The sequence below is a fragment of the Physeter macrocephalus genome, chromosome 11, assembly GCF_002837175.3.
Source record: "Physeter macrocephalus isolate SW-GA chromosome 11, ASM283717v5, whole genome shotgun sequence".
NCBI lineage: Eukaryota > Metazoa > Chordata > Mammalia > Artiodactyla > Physeteridae > Physeter > Physeter macrocephalus.
Genome location: NC_041224.1, coordinates 64,801,684 through 64,824,331, shown reverse-complemented (window position 1 = coordinate 64,824,331; position 22,648 = coordinate 64,801,684). Strand labels below are relative to the sequence as shown.

At 35.5% G+C, this 22,648-nt stretch overlaps 1 protein-coding gene across 11 annotated transcripts in view; it reads right to left on the bottom strand.

Annotated features, from left to right (window-relative positions):
- NEO1 (neogenin 1) overlaps positions 1–22,648 on the bottom strand; it is a 256,124-nt gene that overhangs the window by 109,110 nt on the left and 124,366 nt on the right. For all 11 annotated transcript variants that reach the window (XM_055088092.1, XM_055088096.1, XM_055088094.1 and 8 more), the window contains exons 6-7: positions 11,878–12,032; positions 10,166–10,286 (exon numbers count right to left, since the gene is read on the bottom strand). In XM_055088092.1, coding sequence (XP_054944067.1) covers positions 10,166–10,286; positions 11,878–12,032 — 276 coding nt within the window. The remainder of the gene's footprint in view (positions 1–10,165; positions 10,287–11,877; positions 12,033–22,648) is intronic.

Below are 22,648 nucleotides of genomic sequence, written 5' to 3'. Positions count from 1 at the left end.
TCAACACCAACTATCACACATTCTAGTGCTTCAGATTTAAAATATTCCACTAATGACTAACAATTTCCTGTTATCTAGCCAACTTTTAATCACGCCAGGTCATTAGTCACTTATTCCAGAACTTCTACTATTCAATATTTACCTCAGATACTATACGGAATTTTTTACAAATGTTTCTGTCAAAAAAAAAAAAAGTAAAGATCAGTAACCTTATCTACCACAGCCATAATATCCTAGAAGTCATTTAATTAGTTGGTAAAATATGAATTTCCTTTACTAAAAACAAGTTCATATTACTCCCTTTTCACCAACCCATTTTCCCTTACTGGAACTAAAAAACTGCCAATTATCACACTTGACATGAATGAATGTACAAAGAAAAATCGTATTTGTGTTTTTATATTTCAGTTTTACATGATAGTTTTGGTATCTATTTTTAAATTCCAACTGACATGAAGAAATGATAATAAAAAGTTAACAGACAAAAACACATTTTACCTTAATTCTTATTACTCATACTTGCAGTACTTTATATGCCAATACTTAAAAAAAAATCATTCAACAGATGAGTATAAGACATAAAGTGTATTAGCATAAAATGACATAATTTGAACTAGCAGCAAATAAAAATAATACTGTTATGTTGAAATATTTTAAAAGCCACAATCTTCTAAAATCAAGAGTTGCTGTTCCTAAAAATGCGTAAGAGTAAAGTTAAATACTAAAAAATGCATTTTAAATGTTTTAATTAAGGAAGTATATTTGACATCCAACTCAGAGAAACAGAGAATAGAATGGTGGTTGCCACGGGGTTGACGGATGGGGGAGAAGGGGAGATGCTGGTCAAAGGGTACAAACTTCTAGTTTAAGAGTTATAAGTTCTAGGGATGTAATGTACAGCATAGTGGCTATAGTTAACAATTCTGTAGTGTACACTTGGAAGTTGCTATGAGAATAGAACTTTAATGTTCTCACCATAACAACAACAAAACAGTAATTATGTGAGGTAAAGGATGTGCTAACTAACTTTACTGTGGTAAACATTTTGCAATGTATACATTCATCAAATCATCACATTGTACACCCATTGTTCATCTTAAACTTATACAGTGTTTTATATGTCAATTATACCTCAATAAAGCTTGGGGGGGAGAAAGTATGTTTGAGACATACTCATTCTCAAATTCTATGTCCCAATTTGATTAGAAATACTGTTTCCTAGTGCTGTTGCACAGATGTTTTATATATTTTAACTATAATTATGAAATTTCATTTAATGTTCATAGGTAATAATTAACTTAAAAGCCATGCTGTCCAATTATATCACAGGCCACTTATGGCTGCTTGAAGGTACCTTCTTGCAGCCAAGCACTAGCCAAAAGGCTGATGACCAGGATTTATAACTACACACTTCCAAGAAGAATCAGAAAATTCCCTCTACAAAAATAAGACTGTGTCAAAGATGCTCAAATACTTTCAGATTATTATTAAACAAGGTACGGGAAGATAAGCACCATCACAACAGGTTTTTTTTCCACTTTCCATAATTTACTCCATGGTGCTTCCAATGCCTAAGTGTCGCAGAGGTAGCCATGAAGATGTGCTAGCAAACTCTCTCTAGTTCGTAGTTCTTCACTCATAGCTCCTCGTTGGAGTCAGTCGCCTTTGCGCATCTCCTAGTTATCCACATACCGTGTCTGACATTCTTCTCTTGTCCTTTTATCTTCACCCTACTGCCTTCTTCTGCCTTTTCCCACCTACGCACACTTATTTATAACATTTTTTTTAAAAAATAAATTTATTTATTTATTTTTGGGGCTGTGCTGGGTCTTCGTTGCTGTGCACGGGCTTTCTCTAGTTGCGGCAAGAGGGGGCTACTCTTTGTTGCTGTGCGCGGGCTTCTCACTGCGGTGGCTTCTCTTGTTGTGAAGCACGGGCTCTAGGTGTGTACAGGGCTTCAGTAGTTGTGGCACAAAGGCTCAGTAGTTGTGGCTCGCAGGCTCTAGAGCGCAGGCTCAGTAGTTGTGGCGCACGGGCTTAGTTGCTCCGCGGTATGTGGGATCTTCCCAGACCAGGGCTTGAACCCATGTCCCCTGCATTGGCAGGTGGGTTCTTAACCACTGCGCCACCAGTGAAGTCACTACCCACACTTATTTATATTTAGAAAGTTTTAAGTGAAACAGACTTTCACTGATCAGAAATAACTCAGAATCACAAACTATCAGGGCTGAAAGATACGTATCATACAGTCCAGTGTTCGGCAAACTTTTTTCTATAAAGGGCCAGAGAGTTATGTTTTAGGCTTTGTGGGGCATATGGTCTCTGTCTAAACTACTCACTTCTGCCATTATAGAGTGAAAATGACTACAGACCGAACATAGACAATCTGTGAACAAATGTGTGTGGCTGTGTCCAATAAAACTTATGCACAAAACCAGGAGGCTGGCTGGATATGGCCTGTGGGCCACCGTTTGCCAACCTTACTCTTGTCCATCCTCCTTTGAATAGCCCTCCATCAACAATTCCCAAAATGCACCCTTTAAGATGTTAATGAGTCTACTTAAAAAAAAACCCAAAAAACTCCATGGTCAAATAGATTTGAGAAATGCTATATATACCCTTGGAGATTCACAATGCTATGAACACAAAGGAAAAAAGGCTACAACTGGGCCAGTCTCCATCCTTCTCCTGCAGGCTGCTTGTCCCTCTAGTCCTTGTCTCACTAAATCGAAGGTATCAGTGAGGTCTACCAAAATTTGCTCTGTTTACTTCCTGCCACACAGCCCAACTCTCTTGTGAAGGGAGTTATTTGTAACTCTTAACTTCTATCCATGATGTTTTTGGCAGAAAGTTCTCAAAATTATGTGTTTGGTGTCTTTTCTAAATTGCAGCACTGACTGAAAGATGGCTTTACTATTAAGTTAAAAAAGAAAAACCTTTACTGATTATAAAAGTAATATACGGCTATTTTAGAAAACTGAGAAAATATCACTACCCAAAGATAACCATTGTTATCTTTCCCACCATTTTGGTGTGGGAATATCTAAATGTGTACATACAATTTTTTCAACTAAATTCGGATTGTTATATACAATTCTGTATTTTACTTTACTACTTGACATTATATCCTGAGATTTTCCTGATATCATTAAAGTGTTCAAAGACATGGTTTTTAATGGCCAAACAGCTTTTTCATCATAAGGATGTACTATACTTATTTTAACTATTTCCTCTATTTTGGTACATGTTAAGTCATCTCCTACTCTTTCTCTCTTTATCCCTACCTTTTTCTTTTTAAATTACTAATGCTGACATTAATAGTCTTTGTCCAAATCTCTGATTCCTTCCTTAGGGAAAAATCCTAAAAGAACAATTAATGGGTTAAGTCAGTAATTTTTAAGATGTAATTGTCAAAATGGTTTTAGTAAATGATATAACAATTTACATTTTCACTAAGAGTGAAAGACACAAACATAATTACACCCTAACCAGTCATTAAAAATGAACATTATATTTCATTAAAATATATAAAATCTTTATTAGGTAAAAATGACATCTCACTAAAATGATTTAATTTTATATTTTTAAGTGAGGTGGAACATTTGTCCTGTGTAGAAACTATCTTTATCTTTGCTCTATTGTGAATTATATGTTTATGTTAGTCACTTTATCACACCCATTTGTGTGCATTCTTGTTACATTCAGAACACTAAATTTCTGTAATTCTTATGATATTCTTCCCTAGCTTGTCTTCCTTCAGTTAAGGTATTTCTCATACTTTACATACAAAACATTTAAATTTTTATATCCTAAAATACCAAAATTTTCATCTGTATTCTCTTTTATTTCTTTTAAATTTATTTATTTATTTATTTATTTATTTATTTTCGGCTGTGTTGGGTCTTCATTTCTGTGCGAGGGCTTTCTCCAGTTGTGGCGAGCGGGGGCCACTCTTCATCGCGGTGCGCGGGCCTCTCACTATCTCGGCCTCTCTTGTTGCGGAGCACAGGCTCCAGACGCGCAGGCTCAGTAGTTGTGGCTCACGGGCCCAGTTGCTCCGCGGCATGTGGGATCTTCCCAGACCAGGGCTCGAACCCGTGTCCCCTGCATTGGCAGGCAGATTCTCAACCACTGCGCCACTAGGGAAGCCCTATTTCTTTTATAAGTAAAAGTAAATGGTGATAGATTGGAAATAACCCAAATGCCTATTAACTGGTGAATGAATTAACAAATTGTGGTCTATTGTAAATGGCGACACTCTTCTATCATTTTTTCAACCTTTTTATGGATTTAATTTAAATTTTAACTCTTTTATTTTGATATAAGGTAAATGTATAATTTAATTCTTTCCAAATCACCAACAAATTGTCCATGTTCCATACAATATATGATCCTTTCAATCTGCACTGATTTGTGATTTCACTTTTTCATATATTCAAAAATTGTGAAGTGTTATTTCTTCTACATAAGCTTCCTCTCCCACATTCTTTTAGGCCATCATACTTTTTAAGTGATATACATAAGACTGAGAGTAAAGAGAAGATTTTTAAAAATCAGCAGGATAGATACAGGTTCTATTAGAAATATATATATATATATATTTTTTTTTCTTTTTTTCTGTGGTACGCGGGCCTCTCACTGTTGGGGCCTCTCCCGTTGCGGAGCACAGGCTCCGGACATGCAGGCTCAGCTGCCATGGCTCACGGGCCTAGCCACTCCGTGGCATGTGGGATCTTCCCGGACCGGGGAATGAACCCGTGTTCCCTGCATCGGCAGGCGGACTCTCAACCACTGGGCCACCAGGGAAGCCCTAGAAATAATTTAAGTAACTGGAATTGATAAAGAAAAACCAGTAAGGGAATACATTCTGTCTTTAAGCAGATAAAATAAGACGTTGAGGTGTAAGTCCACATAAAATAGTGGTTGTTTAAGGCAGAAACAAGAATGAACTCCTAACCGTTAAAAATTATACATAACATGGCAAAAAAATTATCAAAAGATAATAGTGATGGTCACTATGGGGATCTTCAAGAGAATGTTCAGGGATGAACTTCAGATGACTAAGACACTCCTCAGGCTCAGCTGCCATGGCTCACGGGCCTAGCCACTCCGTGGCATGTGGGATCTTCCCGGACCGGGGAATGAACCCGTGTTCCCTGCATCGGCAGGCGGACTCTCAACCACTGGGCCACCAGGGAAGCCCTAGAAATAATTTAAGTAACTGGAATTGATAAAGAAAAACCAGTAAGGGAATACATTCTGTCTTTAAGCAGATAAAATAAGACGTTGAGGTGTAAGTCCACATAAAATAGTGGTTGTTTAAGGCAGAAACAAGAATGAACTCCTAACCGTTAAAAATTATACATAACATGGCAAAAAAATTATCAAAAGATAATAGTGATGGTCACTATGGGGATCTTCAAGAGAATGTTCAGGGATGAACTTCAGATGACTAAGACACTCCTCTGAAGGCAGAGAAATAAGACTTACAACTCCATTTACTGAAGAGAAAGTTAAGGAGTTTTAATTTTCAATAGTGTGAATGACTACCACATGACAACTGGGGACACAGTAATCTCTACATACAAGAAAATAAAATATAGTTAGCTGCCTTAATTTATAGCAAGAGAAGAGTTTGGTTAAAAATCTTGAAATCTACCAAAACTTGTTATTTTCTTCCTCAATCTTTTTTCTGATCTTCTGACTTCCCTCTGATTCTAGACATTTTTTTTCTGGTTTTCTATTATAACTCCAACTCAACACATCTTAAATTGATGCTTTACCTCCCTAAACAAACCAGCTCTACTACCTTCCTTTTCAAAATTTTTGGCATAAAGTTGTTTCTAGTATTCCCTTAAATCCTCTTAAAATCTACAGAATTTGTAATGATGTCCTCCCTTTCATCCCTGATTTGGTAATTTGTGTTTTTCTCGACTAGTCTGGTTAAATATATTCCATTTAACATACTTTAATAATTAAAGTTCCTGTCTCATAGTTCCAATATCTGGGTCCCCTGAATTTGATTATATTTGATTGCTTTATCTTTCTACAATGAGCTGGAGTTCCCTTGCTTATGTTTCTGTCCAATAATTTTTGACTGAATGCTGAGCATGATGTACAGAAAAGCAGAGGCTGATAATTATTACTTACACTTGGAAACTGGCATGTCTATTCTTCTGTCAAGCCATTAGCATGGAAGAGTTTAGTCAATTTAGACAGGAATTGAACTTGGCACGGATTTTATTGTTATTATAGCTACCTTCAGCACATCACAGGTTTCAAATTCTGCTACTGGTGTCTTGTGCTTAAGGTGAGAGATGAGGAGCCAGACAGTTTTTCTCAATTTTCCTATTTTCCTCGCAGCTTTCAACCATTTCTGTATACTTCTGCCACAGAAGGATCTCTATGTTCTTGACCTTCCCTGCTCAGCAGAACGCTTTCGTATGGTGGTAGGCTCATGGCTGCGGCAGTTGGGATTTTCAGTTGTCTTGGTCCAGCCTCAGTATTAGATAGGCGCAGTGGCTCTCCTTCTTATGGAAGCCAAAATCTGCTTTGTACTTGTGTTGGTCTCTAGTGGTAGTTCCCTATTCTTCCTCCCATGGTAAAAGACCTCTCCTAGGTATTGGTATACCATTCTAGGGCCCAAAACGGTTTTATGCACTTCTTTCAGAGGTAAAGGGCTTTCTCTTTTACTCTTCCCCCAGCAGCAGTGGGTCTTTGCTTGTGTCCTGGGGAACAGAGGGGTTCCTCCCCCAAGTAGTAGTTTTGCTTCTAATTTCCTCCAGGAATTTATGAAATAAGGTTTTCTGCCCCTCTCCCATTGGTTTGAGGCTTAAGGGACTCTGAGTAAACAGGAGGGGCTTTGCACCTATGTCGCAGCAGCCACAGATCACCTCCTTCACCTCTACTCCACCGAGGTAACTTTTCTCGAGTCCCTACCTTGCCCCCAGCCTTAATAGTGAGTATCCTCTGGAGCCCCAGGGAAATATATTTGCAAGCACGTACGAAATCTCCTTTTATCTGAGGCCCCCAGAGATTCCAAGGTAGTCCATACTTAGTCTTTAGTATTCAGTTAAAATTTTAGCTGATTTCTTATCCATTTTTATGACAGCCATCTCTTTCTCCTGTGTTCTACTAAAGGTGAAACAATTCATGATCCATTCTCTGGGAGAGGAGGGTTGTCCAATCCTTTCGAATTTAGGTTACTTGGTTGTTTTGCAAGCTCAGCTCTCTGATGAGCTCATAGAAATTATGGTTTTGTAGATCATCCAGCTTTTTATTGTAGGTTGAGTGAGGGATGTTCTGTGAACACTCTTTACAGCTTGAGTAGAAGTTCCCTTCCACTTCAATTCAGCTTCCTTTTCTATTTTTGTAAAGGCATCACCATTCTTTCAGTCACCCAGATAAAACCTTAGAAGTATATTTGATTTCTCTACAATATGGTTTAATATCCAATCAGTTGATAAAGTCTGAATTAGATAAATCACTACCATCTCTTAATTAGGATCCTTTCTATTTCTCTAGTACAGTACTACTTATTATTTCAGCATGGTCTCTTATAACAATATTCCTTCAACCACTCTGTCATCTAATTAAACCTGACTTTGTCATCAGACTGCCTTACTACAGTATTGCTTTGACTGTTTATAACCAAGGCCATGATCAATCTGATCCTGTTCTGACTTTACAGGCCACCTTCCTACAGGAACACATACTCTATTCTGTTTCCATACTGAGCCAGGTCCTCTTATTAACATCTGGAAATCTTATCATTTGAGGTCTACTGCAAAGGAAACACTTTCCATGAAAAAACTTCCCTGTTGACACAGAATTCTTCTCTTCTGAATTGTATGCTGCCTTATTTATACTATAAAAATAACACTTATTATGGACTAGTATTAATGTCATACACATCTCTTATATCCCTTACAACATCATAAACCTCAGAAAGGCAGAGATCAGATCTTATAAACCGTTACAGTCTCTCTTTTAGTTTTCCCACATAAATATTTATCTTACAAATTAAAATAGCAAAATTAATAATATGACATTTACTCTCCTTCCTAGAATCTGTGCATCCTTAATGCATCCCTGACAAGGTCACTAAAAATTTTCACCAGCTCACAACATTGTCTGTTTTTGAAAGGTTGTTTCAAAAAGAATAAAACACACACTATGACTTTAATTATTATGCCATCCAAACATTTTCAGAGGAAAGTCCAGTTAGGATTCGTTTAGCATCCTCCTAGCAAAGCCACCATTTATACTGTTAGCGTTAACTCTATAATGGTAATCACAAACACAAATATCCTGAAGTCCCTTTATTTAGTTCCATGGAAATAACCCTAGGAGAGCCATGACATTTACTAAGGAAAAACACTGCCACTAATAAAAAGAAATAAGCCTATCTACCTCACTTATTCTGTTAATGCCTAATTTGGGAATCATACTCAGGCATTTTGCCAAAATGGAAAAATGACATGCTTCTACTATATCGTTTTCAATGTAAAGGGAAAGGTAAAATGACAGACAAACATAGCAAGAAAAAGAGCAGTTCTACTATTTTATGCCTTTTTATAACAGTACTCTGAAATACATTCTCAAGAAATAGCATATAAAAATCCTACATGCTATTTTAGTGAAAAGCCAGAGTAGCTTTGCCCATTAGCTTCCCTGATCACAATGCAACCGGAACTTAAATTTGACTCAGACACCCAATGAGATGTCTAAAGCAGCCTCTTTTTTATGCATTCTTGAGAAACACACAAAATGAAAAACGCTTTTCCTGCTAAAACAAATAGTACACCCAACAGTGATCCTTATCAATTTCATACAAAACTGTCATCCAACAATTCAACTTCTAGTAATTTAGTATGAGAAAATAATCATATAAAGAAGTTCAGCATAGCCTCATTCATCATAGTAAAAAACAGGAAACAGTTTAAATGCTAACCAATGGGGAATTATTTATATAAAACAAAGTGTATATTTACTATTCAACAATGAAAAATGTTGACACAGATCTATACTCACTGACATGGAAAGATGTCCACAGCATGCTGTTGCAAGAAAATAGGTTATAAAACCATATACACATCTGTGTGTGCTCATACGCAGTACTCCTAGACAGCCGGGTTTGAAGCATGTGCTTGTAATCAATTTATTGTCTTTCAGCTCCAAATTCACACTTTACTGCCTGCTCTGCAAAAACGAAGCTGGGCTCTTTACGTTACATATTTTTCCTTTGCTGACATGTGTTAAAACTTTATCAGTACAGGGTGCTGGTGAGTAGCTTCCCTCAATACCCCAACCCCACTGGTAGTTTTTTACCATAATACCTTCACTGAGACACCTACTTGTGAACAGCTTTTGCCCAGCACACTAGACAGGAGGTTTTGAACAAGCTTCTATGGGATGGCAGCACAGCAACTTCTCCATCATCCATTAAACCATGGCCACACCCTCTCTAACATGGTTTGGATCAGCCCTGAGAGGGGCCTTTTCCTGAACATTCTCAGACCTAAGGGTTGGGGCTGCTCCTTATGTCTGCCATTCTTTTATATTCATTAGAATTCTCTTTAGTCCTTACTAGCCAACCCCTTGCCACTCCAATCCCCGGTTACAGTGAATAATTTTTAATAAAGAGTATTTAATTCTTTAGTTTTTGCTCAAATTACTGTGTGGTTTCCCCAGAATTGACCCTGACTGTTTTTTATTCCCTTTTTACTTTTCAATGTTGTCTGAATTTATAATAAGCATTTTTTGTGTGTGAAAATCAGAAAAGGCAAGTTTATTTTGGAAAAATTAAAGAAAAATTCACTACTAAATAAACATTAAGTTTTTCTACTTTAATAGATCAGAAATATATTTGTAAGATTAAAATGACTGAAATCTGAAGAACATTCATTTGTGTAAGACTATAAATGTTCAGTTTTTCTTTTCTTAATACCAATTTCTTTTCAACATTATCCAAAATTGTGTTTCTAGGTCATTTAAAAAAACAGAAATGATTTAGACTGCTATTTTTTTCTTAGTTATGCCATATATTAGCCTTTACAAACAGGTTATTAATCACTAGGTATCCTGGAATGATAGCTCCTATGATAGGTCCTAGTTCCTCAAACACAGTCAGCCTCTTTCATCTTACTATTTCAGCCCCTCTTACCATGTTCAAGGATTATCAGTTGGGCTCCAGCTTGTGCATTTCCAACATCATTTTCAGCAATGCACTGATAGAACCCTTCATCTGATTTCACCAGACCCAAAACTTGAAGATTATGTTCCTTCTGAGGAAGAAAAACATAAATAAAATTTTATGATTTAACTGATAAACATTAGTTCAAAATCTCAGGGATATGCTCTTTCTGCAGAGGAAAAACAAGTAAAATTGTATGATTCAGTTACTGAATATTATCTACCTATGAACCTGTTAACTCAATTTTATTGACAAGATACTGACTCAAGAGACTAGAAAAAGGAAACACTGTCATTAACAATTACAAACTCAATCCTTATAGAAAGTCTTATCTGCAATGTATGCAAACTTACACCTTTGCTTGGAAAAATATCTGGCATGCAATACCATGTGACCATAGTGAGAGTCTGAATTTGTGAATTCAAGGCATTTTCTTAAGATTATCTCTAATATCAATAGTTCTAACAGATAAGTTAAATGAGGCCACATATATGAAAGCTTTTCTTAAACTATAAAGTACTAAATGAATGTCAACTATAGTTATTGTTATTTTAAAAAACAGTATGAAAATAATGATAAAAGACTAAAAATGCTAATTTAACCATAACACGCTGTTTTTTAATTAGGGTTAAATACTTGTGAATTATTTTTTGTAACATATGAGATTATGTACTTTAAAAATAGAAAATGTATTCCTATGAAGAATGAATTAGTTATATGAGAAATTTGTAATGAGACATTAAGTCTTGAACAACCATAATTACTTCTGATTATGTCTATGAATGTCAGGTATGCATCCTAAGATATGTCATTAATCTTTATTACTAAAACCTAGATAATTATGTTAACAGGATGTTAGATAATGATAATAATGACAGTGGGGCTTCCCTGGTGGCACAGTGGTTGAGAGTCTGCCTGCCGGTGCAGGGGACATGGGTTCGAGCCCCGGTCTGGGAAGATCCCACATGCCGCCAAGCGGCTGGGCCCGTGAGCCTTGGCCGCTGAGCCTGCGTGTCTGGAGCCTGTGCTCCGCAACGGGAGAGGCCACTACAGTGAGAGGCCCGCGTACCGCAAAAAAAAAAAAAAAAAAAAAAAAATGACAGTGGATAATATTTACTAAGCATTTCCTATATACATATGAAGTAAAAAGAAATAATGACTGAGTCTTCTTAAGTAGATTTAAGGCTACTTATTTACTTTTGCTTTACTTTTTAAAAGAATCTTTATGTTTATTTTCACAGCAACTGCCCAACACTGGGTCACCCTTATTTTGAAGGGTCTGGGCATCAGTATAAGAAAGACAGACTTCTGCTCCTTGAGTAGAGAGCTATGAAGACAATTGGTACATGTGAATACACACACGGGATAATCATTATCCAGAAAGTGGTGGCGGCTGTGTTAAAGAGTGCTAGTACGTCCGAGTAGGACTAGACTGTTGGTCAGGAGACGTGGACTTCAGGCTGAGTTCAAACACTGACTTGCTCTATGATCTTACATGAGCTAGCAAAATATTTCTGGGCTCAGCTTTCTCATCAGTCAATGTAGAGATTATATTCTAAGCGAGTTTTTCTATCTTCATCTTATATACACCATTTCATGTACTACAGATAACAGATCTCTTAGTGATTACATTTAAAGATATTTAAAAGTTTCAGAGATAAGTTTCTTTGAAAAATACTTACTACAATCTTAAAGTAATCACTTGGGATAACCATATCCCCATTCTTGACCCACTTCACAGTTGGAGTTGGCTTCCCAGTCACTTCACATTCAAATACAATATCCATAGATTCATGAGCATATATATTAGTAGGCTGCTTCAGGAATTCAGGTTGAGCTTTAAAACAGAAAGAAAATTAAGATATTAATAAAAATAAAAATAGGTAGCTATTTGTATTTCAAGCAATTTTTAAAAACCATAGAATTCATAGGATTTTTAATTATTTGAGGCTTTCATACGTTTTTAGAAAAACATAACAAATACATATTTAAAATATATGTTAGGAACATAATATCTTTAAAAATTGATATTCTGGCATAATTAACTGCCAGAATAATTATAACAATAATTTCTGAGTTTCTCTGTTGAGAAATACTTACTAAGTGACTGTTTTGAAGAAAATGAAAATAGGAAAGTTCTAAGATGTCCAAAAATTAAATATTGAAGTCTATTTCCCTAAGATTTAAACCATTTTAGAAAAGCCATGATTACAATTCAAAAAGAGCTGAGAAGACTGACATTATCTTCCTTTTTAGTCAGCTTGATGAGTAACAAAAAAACCCAAAAAGTAATACAAATGTCACATTAGAGGCCTTAATTAGTTTACTCACAGAAACACACACACACTTCCATTAGTAACACCCTTCATTACATGCAATGGCTTTTAAGGGTGGGAGGTAGAATAACAGAATCTTTGGGGAAAAGTTAAATGTATTTGAAAAAGCTTGATTATCCCATTGTCTCCCTTTCCCCTTAACCCAAAGTTGTAAATCACTGACTCAAACAGATTCAGTAAGATTTTGAATTTAAAGGGTAAAAGTAGATCATCTAGTCCAACTTCCTACCTAATGCCATAATTTCCTATTCCTGCTACATCCATGACAAAGTGGTGTTACAAATCCCTGTTTGAAGTTCCAAATGACAAGGAACTCCCTATATCACAATGATGATGACAACAGCAGTTTGTTTTTTTTTCAACAGTTGAGTTAAAATGTGCTCACCCTGCTGGAATTTTGATTGGGACTGGGCTGAATCTGCTGCAATTTGACACCTTAACAATACCGAGTCTTCCTTTCCATGCACATGGTTTATCTCTCCATTTATTTAGATCTTTGGTTTCTCTCATCACTGTTTTATATATTTCAATATACAAATTTTGTTCATACTTTATTAGCTGTATCCCTAAGTATTTTAAATTTCTTGGTACTACTGTCAAGTGGTATTTAAATTTTTTTTTTTTAGCTTCTAATTGTTCACTGCTAGTATCTAGAGATGAAATTGATTTCTGCATATTGACCTTTCATTCTGTGGTCATGCTAAACTCATTCATTAGTTCTAGCAACTTTTTATAGACAATTCTGGGATTATCTACGTAGACAACCGTGTTGCCTGCAAATAGAGAGTTTTATTTCTTCCTTCCCAATCTTCTTTCTTTTTTCATTTTTTTAATCTATTGCACTGGCTAGAGAGGGGGCAGGTCCTGGGAAGAAGTCCAGACTAGCTTTATAATTTGGGTAAATGAAGAGTAAGAGTATAGAGAGCAGGTAGAACCCCAGGTAAGCAGTAGAAGCCAAAGATGGTAAGAATGTAACACAGTGATGCAAGATCAAGAAAACATAAGTGCACAACTAGATGAAGTAAGGGAAATCTATTAGCAGTGAATTTAACTCTCTTTTCAAACATTGGTTAGTCATCTGTATTTATTCTTTTGTGAATGATCTATACACATACTCTGCTATTTTTTCAATTAGAGTGTTCACAGTTTTCTTATCTATATATAAGAGTTTTTCACATAACGCCAGTTACTAATTTATGGCCTCTCAGCTCCAAATCCACTCTTCTTTGTAATGATGGATGTGGATCTTTGCCAGCTGATGCAATGTTAGACTTTGTGAACAGAGGGCACTGGAGGGACATTGTAAGGCATGGCAGAAGAAAAGGCTTATCTTTCAGGTTGGGGTGTGCTGTTCTTCTCGTCCCTACGGTGTGGCAGCTAGAAGGTATGTGGGAGACCCATTGGTGATCACCCTCCTGCAAGTTTCTCTGCTCAGTCTCTAGTAAGTTTCTCCAGTTTACTCTAGCAGGTAGCTTTCTGTGCACGAGCTCTGACCGTGAGCATTCCATTAAACAGCATACAATATATCAGCTCTGACTCAAGGCACCCTGCTGGGGAACTTCCTGCTCATCATCAGTCAGGCCCATGGCATCCCAGCAGGCGGCTTTCCACACACCAGCTCAGGCCTGTGGCATCCAACAGGTGATCTCCTGTGGACCAGTTTGGCCCATGGCTGTGTTCTCTGGCAGTGACTACACTCTCTCCAAGGTCTGAATATCAAACTTGAGTAAGGGTGCCCTCTTCCATGTTTGTTCGTTTTTTTGGATTCTCTCCCTCGGCTCTTGAGGTAGTAGCTAATTCTTATATTTACTCTTTCTTTATTCTTTAGAATCCTACTTTATCCTATTCAGCAGTTAAAACACCTTTTATTAGTTAATAATTCTTTATGTTAAATTCTCCTTGTTCAAATTCCTGGTGCAATTTCTGGCTCCTGACTGGACCCTGACTAATATAGTAAGATATTAATCCTTTCTCTTACATGCCAATATTTCTTCTCAGCTGTTTCTTTTGTCTTTTTAAATTTAGGATGCCTACTGTAACAAAGTTTTAAATCTGTATGTGGTAAAATTTATTAGTCCTCTCTTTTTTTGGCATCTGTATTTTATTATTCTTACTCCAAAGGGTTTTCCTTGCTTCCATAGTATAAAAATATTCACTTACTTTTTCTTCTAGTATGTCTATGAAACAATCTTGACTTCATTGAGTTAAGCATCCAGCTTTATATTTTTCTAAACAGCAACTCCAGTAGTCCCAATCAAAGTAACCGATTTGAAATAGTTTTAATATCTAAATCCTATATACTCTTAGGGGTTTATTTTGCATATTAAGTGACTTCATTGACCTGTTTATTCCTGGGCCAGAACCACAAACTTAATGATTGTTACTATATAGTATTTTAAAATATTTGGCAGAACAAGTACTCTCCTAATTTATTCCTTTATTTCTTCAAAAATTTCCTAACATGTTCATTAAGATGTTTTTTCCCAGATGAATTTAGACTCATCTTTGCTTATGTTTCTCTGTTCCTTCTCAAAGAAAACAAACAAACAAAAGCAACCTGGAGTTTTCATTTGAACTGCAATAAATTTTAGATGCTGGAAAAACAAACATATTTGCAATCCTGAGTGGTCCTATTTAAGACTAGGTATTTAAGTTTATTTGGATACTATTCAGTAATGATTTATTGTAAAGACACTGTAATGACTGAAGTCAAGAGACGTACAGTTGAGTGCTGGTTCTACCACTAGACATTTTGCTGACCATGGGCTTCAAAAAATCCATGCGTTTCAGTTTGTTCATATACTAAATAAGGAACTCAAGCAGACTATTCCTAAGTACACTAAGATCTCAAACCAACTGTGATTTTATGATTTTAGTTTATACCTTTGTTGTATAGTAATTAGTAGCTAACATTCACGAGTGCTATCCACTTATTATCATTATCAATTCATGGCCAATACTGTTTCATCTCTACCCCAAACCATCCCATGGCCTTCCCAGATTACTGTGAAAGCAAACTCCAGGTTTTATATTATTTCACATATGAATACTTAATTAAGTACCTCTACAAAACAAGAACTATTTCTAAGCAAAATCATCATCAGGTTGGTATCTATAATAATTTCTTACTATCACAAATTATCCAGTTAGTATTCACATTTCACTAACTGGCCTATTTTTTTTAAAGGTGATTTATTTTATTTTAATTGTGCAAACAAGGTACATTCATTGGCATTGTTTCTTATGTTTCTTTTAATCTATAGGTTCCTCCTTTATCTCTTATCTTTGCAATGCGTTTGTCGAAGAAGTCATTCGTCCTGCAGAGTTTCCTGCAGTCTGTCTTTTGCTGACTGCATTACCATGGGGTTATTAACATATTCATCCTATATACAGGCAGTTAAATGTAGAAGCTTGATTGGAGTCAGGCTCTTCTTTTCCCCCCCAAGACTACTTCATAGGCAGTGCCTTGTCCTTCCATCAGGAGGGTTCATAATGTGTGACTGTGTCTCTTGTGATGTTAACAGTCTTTGATAATCATTGCTTACACAAAAGGAGTTGCAAAATAGTAATATTCTATCATTCCTTCTATAAAGAGAAAAATCCCCTCATCAATTATTTGGTTACCCTTAAGTATAATTCTTACAGAAAGAACTGGATAATGCTCGATTCTTTCCCTTTGCTTACCAATTCCCAAAACAATGATCTGGTTCTCTAATATCATCTCCCAAATGTGATCAATGAAGGCTTTTTAAAAGTATCATTATGAGTTCACAGATTAAAATATATTTGGTTTGTTTCAAACCACTGAAGTTATCTTTCTTTTCATTTTCAAACTATCCCATCTTTGACCAATGGAAGCTTGAGTCCACTGGACATTCCTGAGTTGTTTTTGACATGATCCAAGTGGTCTTTAGTATATTCTAGTCACTGTTTTTAGGTCCTATATGTGGACAAAGCCAGGAAATCTGTACTTTTTAAATATAAAATTATGATTTCATTCTGGTATCTCCAGTTAAGTTTGAGACTATAGGTTTTAATGGGATCCTATTCATTTTACATCTCTATTTCCTTTTTCTCATGCCAAAAATCTCTGTTCTCAATGACGCCACCTTAATTATTTATATGCTTTATCTTACACTCAGTTGTCTCAGAATAACAATACCAACATTTCCACCAAGAGAAAAAAGTTGAAGATTTCTTTTTGTCCTTGAGAAAATTCTACTAGGTATATATAGTTTAATTACTATTCTAAACTTATTTGGAACAGTAACTTTCACTTGGAATTTTAACTTTCTGTGTGGCTATACTACCAACTAGTTACACATATAGAGTCATTTGTTTCATTTTACTTCCCCTTTTCAGCAATTTAAAATCTGCAAAAAAGGGTATATTCCAACAAGTCTTGCTTCTAACCCTGTTTTCTCTACCCTTTTCCCTCCCTTCTCCTATAGGTAACCATTAATTTTTTTTGAATGATTTACCTTTCATTTTAAAAATTATAAGCAAACAAATTTGTACCCACCCCTCTTCTTCAGATTAGTTATGTACTAAACAATTTTGTCTACCTTCAAAGCCTTCAATCTTAACCACTATGGTACCATGTTTCTGAGGAACTGACATATGCCTTAAGTCTAAGGGACTGAGGCGACCCCTAAAGCAGAGTATGTAATTCTGGAAAACAGCAAAATTCTCTTCAAAAGAAAATCCAATTAATATAATTTTAGTATGCATTTTCAGTAAAAGACTTTCAAAGACTATTAGAAAAAAATCATCACAAACAATGTTCAATTCATCATTTACTTTTCCCTTTCATGAATTATAAAATAATGCCTTTAAAATGTTCTCCGGATTTTAACTTCTCGGTAGATAGTATTCACACCAATTAAACACAATGTAAGAGCAGATGTTTGTGGTTGGGAAGTTAAATTGATAACCAGAGAGCAAATGAGTCAATTACCATAAGAAAACAAGCATCATAATGGAAGATTATGCATTTTGTTACCAGAGATAATTAAGCTTCAAATTCTCTTTGACAGCTCCCTATCCCTTCTAATGCCATCATCATTACAAGAACAATTTTAATTGCTAAATGCACAAGTAGAACTTAATACTAAAACATATTACACTTGCAAAATTCCCTTACTGGAAACATCACTTAATTCCATAACTGTTATATAATGATGGAAATTGCCACTCAATTCAAACGAAAACAATATAGGGCCAACACCAAAGTTTCAAGGTTACTTTACTATGCTGTTATTTAGAAGATTATAACCGGTTTCGCTTATATTAGCTCTGAAATGTTGGAGTTTCTATTATTTGATTTTAAAGGTTTAGGCATTAAAATTCCTAAAAAGCACTTTAAGCACAGAAATAAAGCAACTTTGTCCATTTTATGTTAAACTGCACACTGCACACTTGCTGTTCTTAAGCTTCTTTTCAATAATTCACAAAATTACATGTAAGTCCTTAAAAAAAATCCCAACAAATAAAACCCAAGCATTTTTAACAGTCTGAAATCCCCTCAGGGATGTTGTCCTGACAGTCTAATCACAAGTCTGCTGTAAGTACTGGCTCAACTAACAAAAATAAATTAGAACCCTCCAATACTTCTTGAGAAAGCTTCTTGTTCCAATGAAGGTGAATGTTTTCCTTAATCTCCAGGTGAAACAGGTGAAATCAATTATGAAGCAACATTATGACGGAGTTGCCACACGACCTTGAAATTACGTTTCTATCCTATCCCTGTACCTCCACGTCCAGTTGCACTGCATTTCCTTATCCCTACCTCTCAACTCACCTAACAGGTACTCATCCTTCAGATCTCTAAAAACAATCCCTTAAAGAAGCTTTTCCTGATCCATAGGCACCCCCGCCAACTTTTCCTCCCCATTCCTAGGCCATCACTGCCCTATTTACCATTGAAACCCCAGTGGCCTAAACCATAATAGGTGTTCAATGCATATTTGTTGAAATCAATGGTTACTTGAATTCTAAAAATTCCATTAATCGGCACTATCAGAAAATTAGATGTTGAGAGTAAGAATTTTTTCAAGGACTCTCAAGCTTCTCAAGGATTTAATGTTTTATACCACTGCTTCTCCAATAGGAATTCATAAATCTAATCTTTGCTGTGAATTTTCTGCATAAGTTTTAAAATGTGCTTTTAAATGTTTATAATATAAAATCTTAATAATCATATAACTTCAGCACTCACATTTATAAGTTGGCTTTTGTGACTGTAGAATTTAATCCTAGTGCAATGTTTCTCAAACTTGGGGTCTTAGGGTCCTTAAAGCTCTTAAATTTGACAAACAGCTCTACACATGGTTTTATCGCGAAGAATTCACAAAAATCTTTATTGAATATAGGTTCCCCTTCCCTGACAAGACTGAACATACTTATTCTTTGTATGATATCCCACTATTATCATGATGAACATTAATTGTGTGCCACATTTACACAGAGAAGGTATGAAGGCCTCATGGCTGATTATTTTCACTTAGTATTATACATACATTAGATATGCTCCCTAAATAGCTAAACTCAATTTGTAAGCCCTCTGCTTTTCAGCATTGTAGGAGCATACAAATGACTTAAAGAGATTCATAGACTATTTGCAGAGATATGCAAAGATACTTAGAAAAATGTTGGTTGTTGGGTGTCACCACACATGCTTGAGAATTCCAAAAGATAAGGCCATATAATCATCATCTTAACAAGTTCTCCCAGATTATTCTATCATGCTAAGGTGTGAGAACCGTGCATTAGGGGGTCACTAAAGGAGATTACTGTATACACCATCACCTTTTTATATACACAGAGAACTCCCCAATTCTTGTGCCTTCCAGGACCACAGAATTCATTTGTTTGCTCAATTATTAAACAAATACGTAATAAGCAACTACTAAGCTACAAAGACGTTTTACTGGATGCTGTGAGGGAGAGAGATAATAAAGACATGTATTTAATAAACTGTAAAGTAAGATAGAAAGGTATGATATTTTAAGAGAAGACGACAGTGTTACATAGATGTGAATTCAAAAGGAAGAGATATAATTAGCTATTGATGCATAGAGGGATCTACAGAAAACTGGTTCAGTGGTTATCTCACAGGAGGGTAACTGGGAAACTGGCAAATAAGGAGAGTGACTTGTTACCATACACTTTTCCTCTCAACTTTAAAAATTGTGGTAAAATAAACATAAGATAAAATTTAGTATCCTAACCATTTTTAAGTGCACAACTCAGTGGTATTAAGTACATTCATATTTTGGGGCAACCATCACCACAATCCATCTTCAGAACTCTTTTCATCTTGTAAAACTGAAACTCTATACCTATTAAACAGTAACACCCTACTCACCGGCCTCCCTCTAATCCCTGGCAACTGCCATTCTACCTCCTGTCTCTATGATTTGACTACTCTAAGTACCTCATATAAGTGGACTCATATGGTATTTGTCTTTTTGTGACAGGCTTATTTCACTTAGCATAATGTCCTCAAGGTTCATCTATGTCATAGCATGTGTCAGAATTTCCTTCCTTTATAAGGCTAATTATATTCCACTGTATGTACATACCATGTTTTGCGTGTTCATTCCTCTGTCAATGAACACTTGGATTTTTTCTAATGTTTTAGCTATTGTGGATAATGCTGCTGTAAACATGAGTGTACGATTACCTCCTAGAGATACTGCTTTCAATTCTTTTGAGTATACCAGAGGTAGAACTGCTGGATCATTTGATAATTCTATTTTTAATTTATTGAGGAAATACCATACTGTCTTCCAAAGTGGCTATACATTCCCACCAACAGTGCACAGGCATTTCAATTTCTCCATATCCTCAGCAACACTTGTTATTTTCTGGTTCTTTGTTAGTAGCCATCCTAATGGGTGTGAGGTGGTATTTCATCGTACCATTATGCTTTTGTACCATTTGACCTTTTGCATGTTCATGGATTGTCTATTTAGAAATTTGTACTGACTACTGGATGATTTAGATTTGTCTGCTCCCGGCTACTCCTTAGTATTCTTTCACTTGGTTCTTTCTGTTAGCTTTTGCTTTTTTTTCTCCCTCTTCCTTTTTATCATTTTGAATAAGTATTCAGTACAAAAGGTATAAAGAATACAGGAAACATAAAATCCTCCCCTTTATCAAGCCCAATACCACTACCTTCCTCAGAGATAAACACTACTAATATTTTTGGTGTGTGAGTCTTGCAAATTTTTTCTATGTATTTCAAACACACTACACACATATACACATTTTAAAGATATAGAATGGATCAGCCAATAAACACTCTTCTGCAACTTGTGTTCCTCTCTTAGTAATCTTACATATCAGTATATATGGCCACCTCTCTTTTGATAGCAGCGTAGTGATCCAGAGTCTGACTATATCACAGTTTACTGAATCACTCTCCTGCTAATGGACATTTAAGGTTGCTTTTAATTTTTCTATTACAGGTAATGCTGTAATATGCATCTTTGCATATAGATCTTTGTACACATGTGTAAGAGTTTCAGAAGAATAGAATTTTAGAGGGAATAGCCAGTCAAGGTGATTTCATATTTTAAAATTTTGTAAATATTACCAAAGGCTGTACAAGTTTTATGTTCCCATCAAAGAATCAGTATCAATAAGACTATTTACCATTCTACTGGAGGTCCTAGCTAGTACAATTAAGAACAAGAAAAATACAAATATAGGGGTGGAGTTGGAGAAATCTCCTGTTCCCTCACACAAGCACACCATGGCAATGACTGTCTACTAGAATACTCAAGAAATCTTTCATGGAAAAATTCCAGTGTGCATTGTCATACTATTTGTAGTCAAGGGGAAACTTCAATGATTTAATCAATTGGATAATAATTAAACTATGGTACATCTAGCTGAAGGATATGTTATAGTCTTCCCATTCAAAGTGTAGGAACAACAGCACTGGCATCATCTGGGAGCTTGTTAGAAACACAGAATCTCTATCCCCCACCCTAAACCCTCTGATTCAGTATCAGCATTTTTACAAGATCTCTAGTTGACTCACTGCGTGTTGAAAGTTTAATAAATAAGCACTGCTTTGAGCATTTAAATACTGATGTAGTCTACATGTACAAACATGGAACAATCTAAAGATTAAAAAGTCAAAAAGCAATTTGCAACACAGATGGGATGATCCTATTTGTTAACAAAAAATATATTTCTAGATGTACACATACGTAAATGCTTTTTAAAGACATCTAGAAGTATATACACTAAAATGATGACAGTGGTTACTTCTGAGGAAAGGAGTAGGGATGAGGAAGGGGCAATGAAGGAGATTTACTTTGCTAACATGGTTTGATTATTTAATAATGGTATTGTATTACTTATAAAATTAAAAAGGAAAAATAAAAGCAAAAACAATACACTGAAAAGCTATTAGAACTGAATCTAAATTTTTTAAACTAGCAGTATAAATGATTAACATACTTTTTTTCTCTGTCACTCATATTCTCATACAATACATATGTACAAATTTTAAAATATAATTCACAATAACAACAAAAACAATTAAATAGATATGCACCTAACAAGGAAAGTATAAAACCTTTAAGAAGAAAACTATAAAACTTTACTAAAGGACATAAAAGAAAGTATAAAAGAATGGAGCCACAAATATAGACCCAGGCATGTAAGAAATTCTCAAGACAGAAGTGACACATTAAATCAGGGGGGAAAGATGCCTAACTCAGTAAATAATCCGAGAAACGATGTAGCTATTTGGAAAAGAATAATGCTGGATTCATGCCTTACTCCTTATACCAAAATAAAGCCCATATCTATCAAAGATTTAATGGTTAAAAACAAACAGACCCATAAAAGCACTAGAAGAAAACATGAGATTTTTAAAAATAATCTTGGAAGGACGCCTAAATATGACACAAACCAAGAAGCCGTAAAAGATAAACATACTGTGCTACATAAAAAGTTTAAACTGTGCATGATTAAAAACTATCATTAAGTAAAAAGACGGGGGGGGGAAGGAGTACACAGAGGTCTAAGTACTTTAAAATATAAAAGTTCTAATAAAGTAAAAAAACTCACAATCCAGTTAAAAAATGAGAAAAAGATA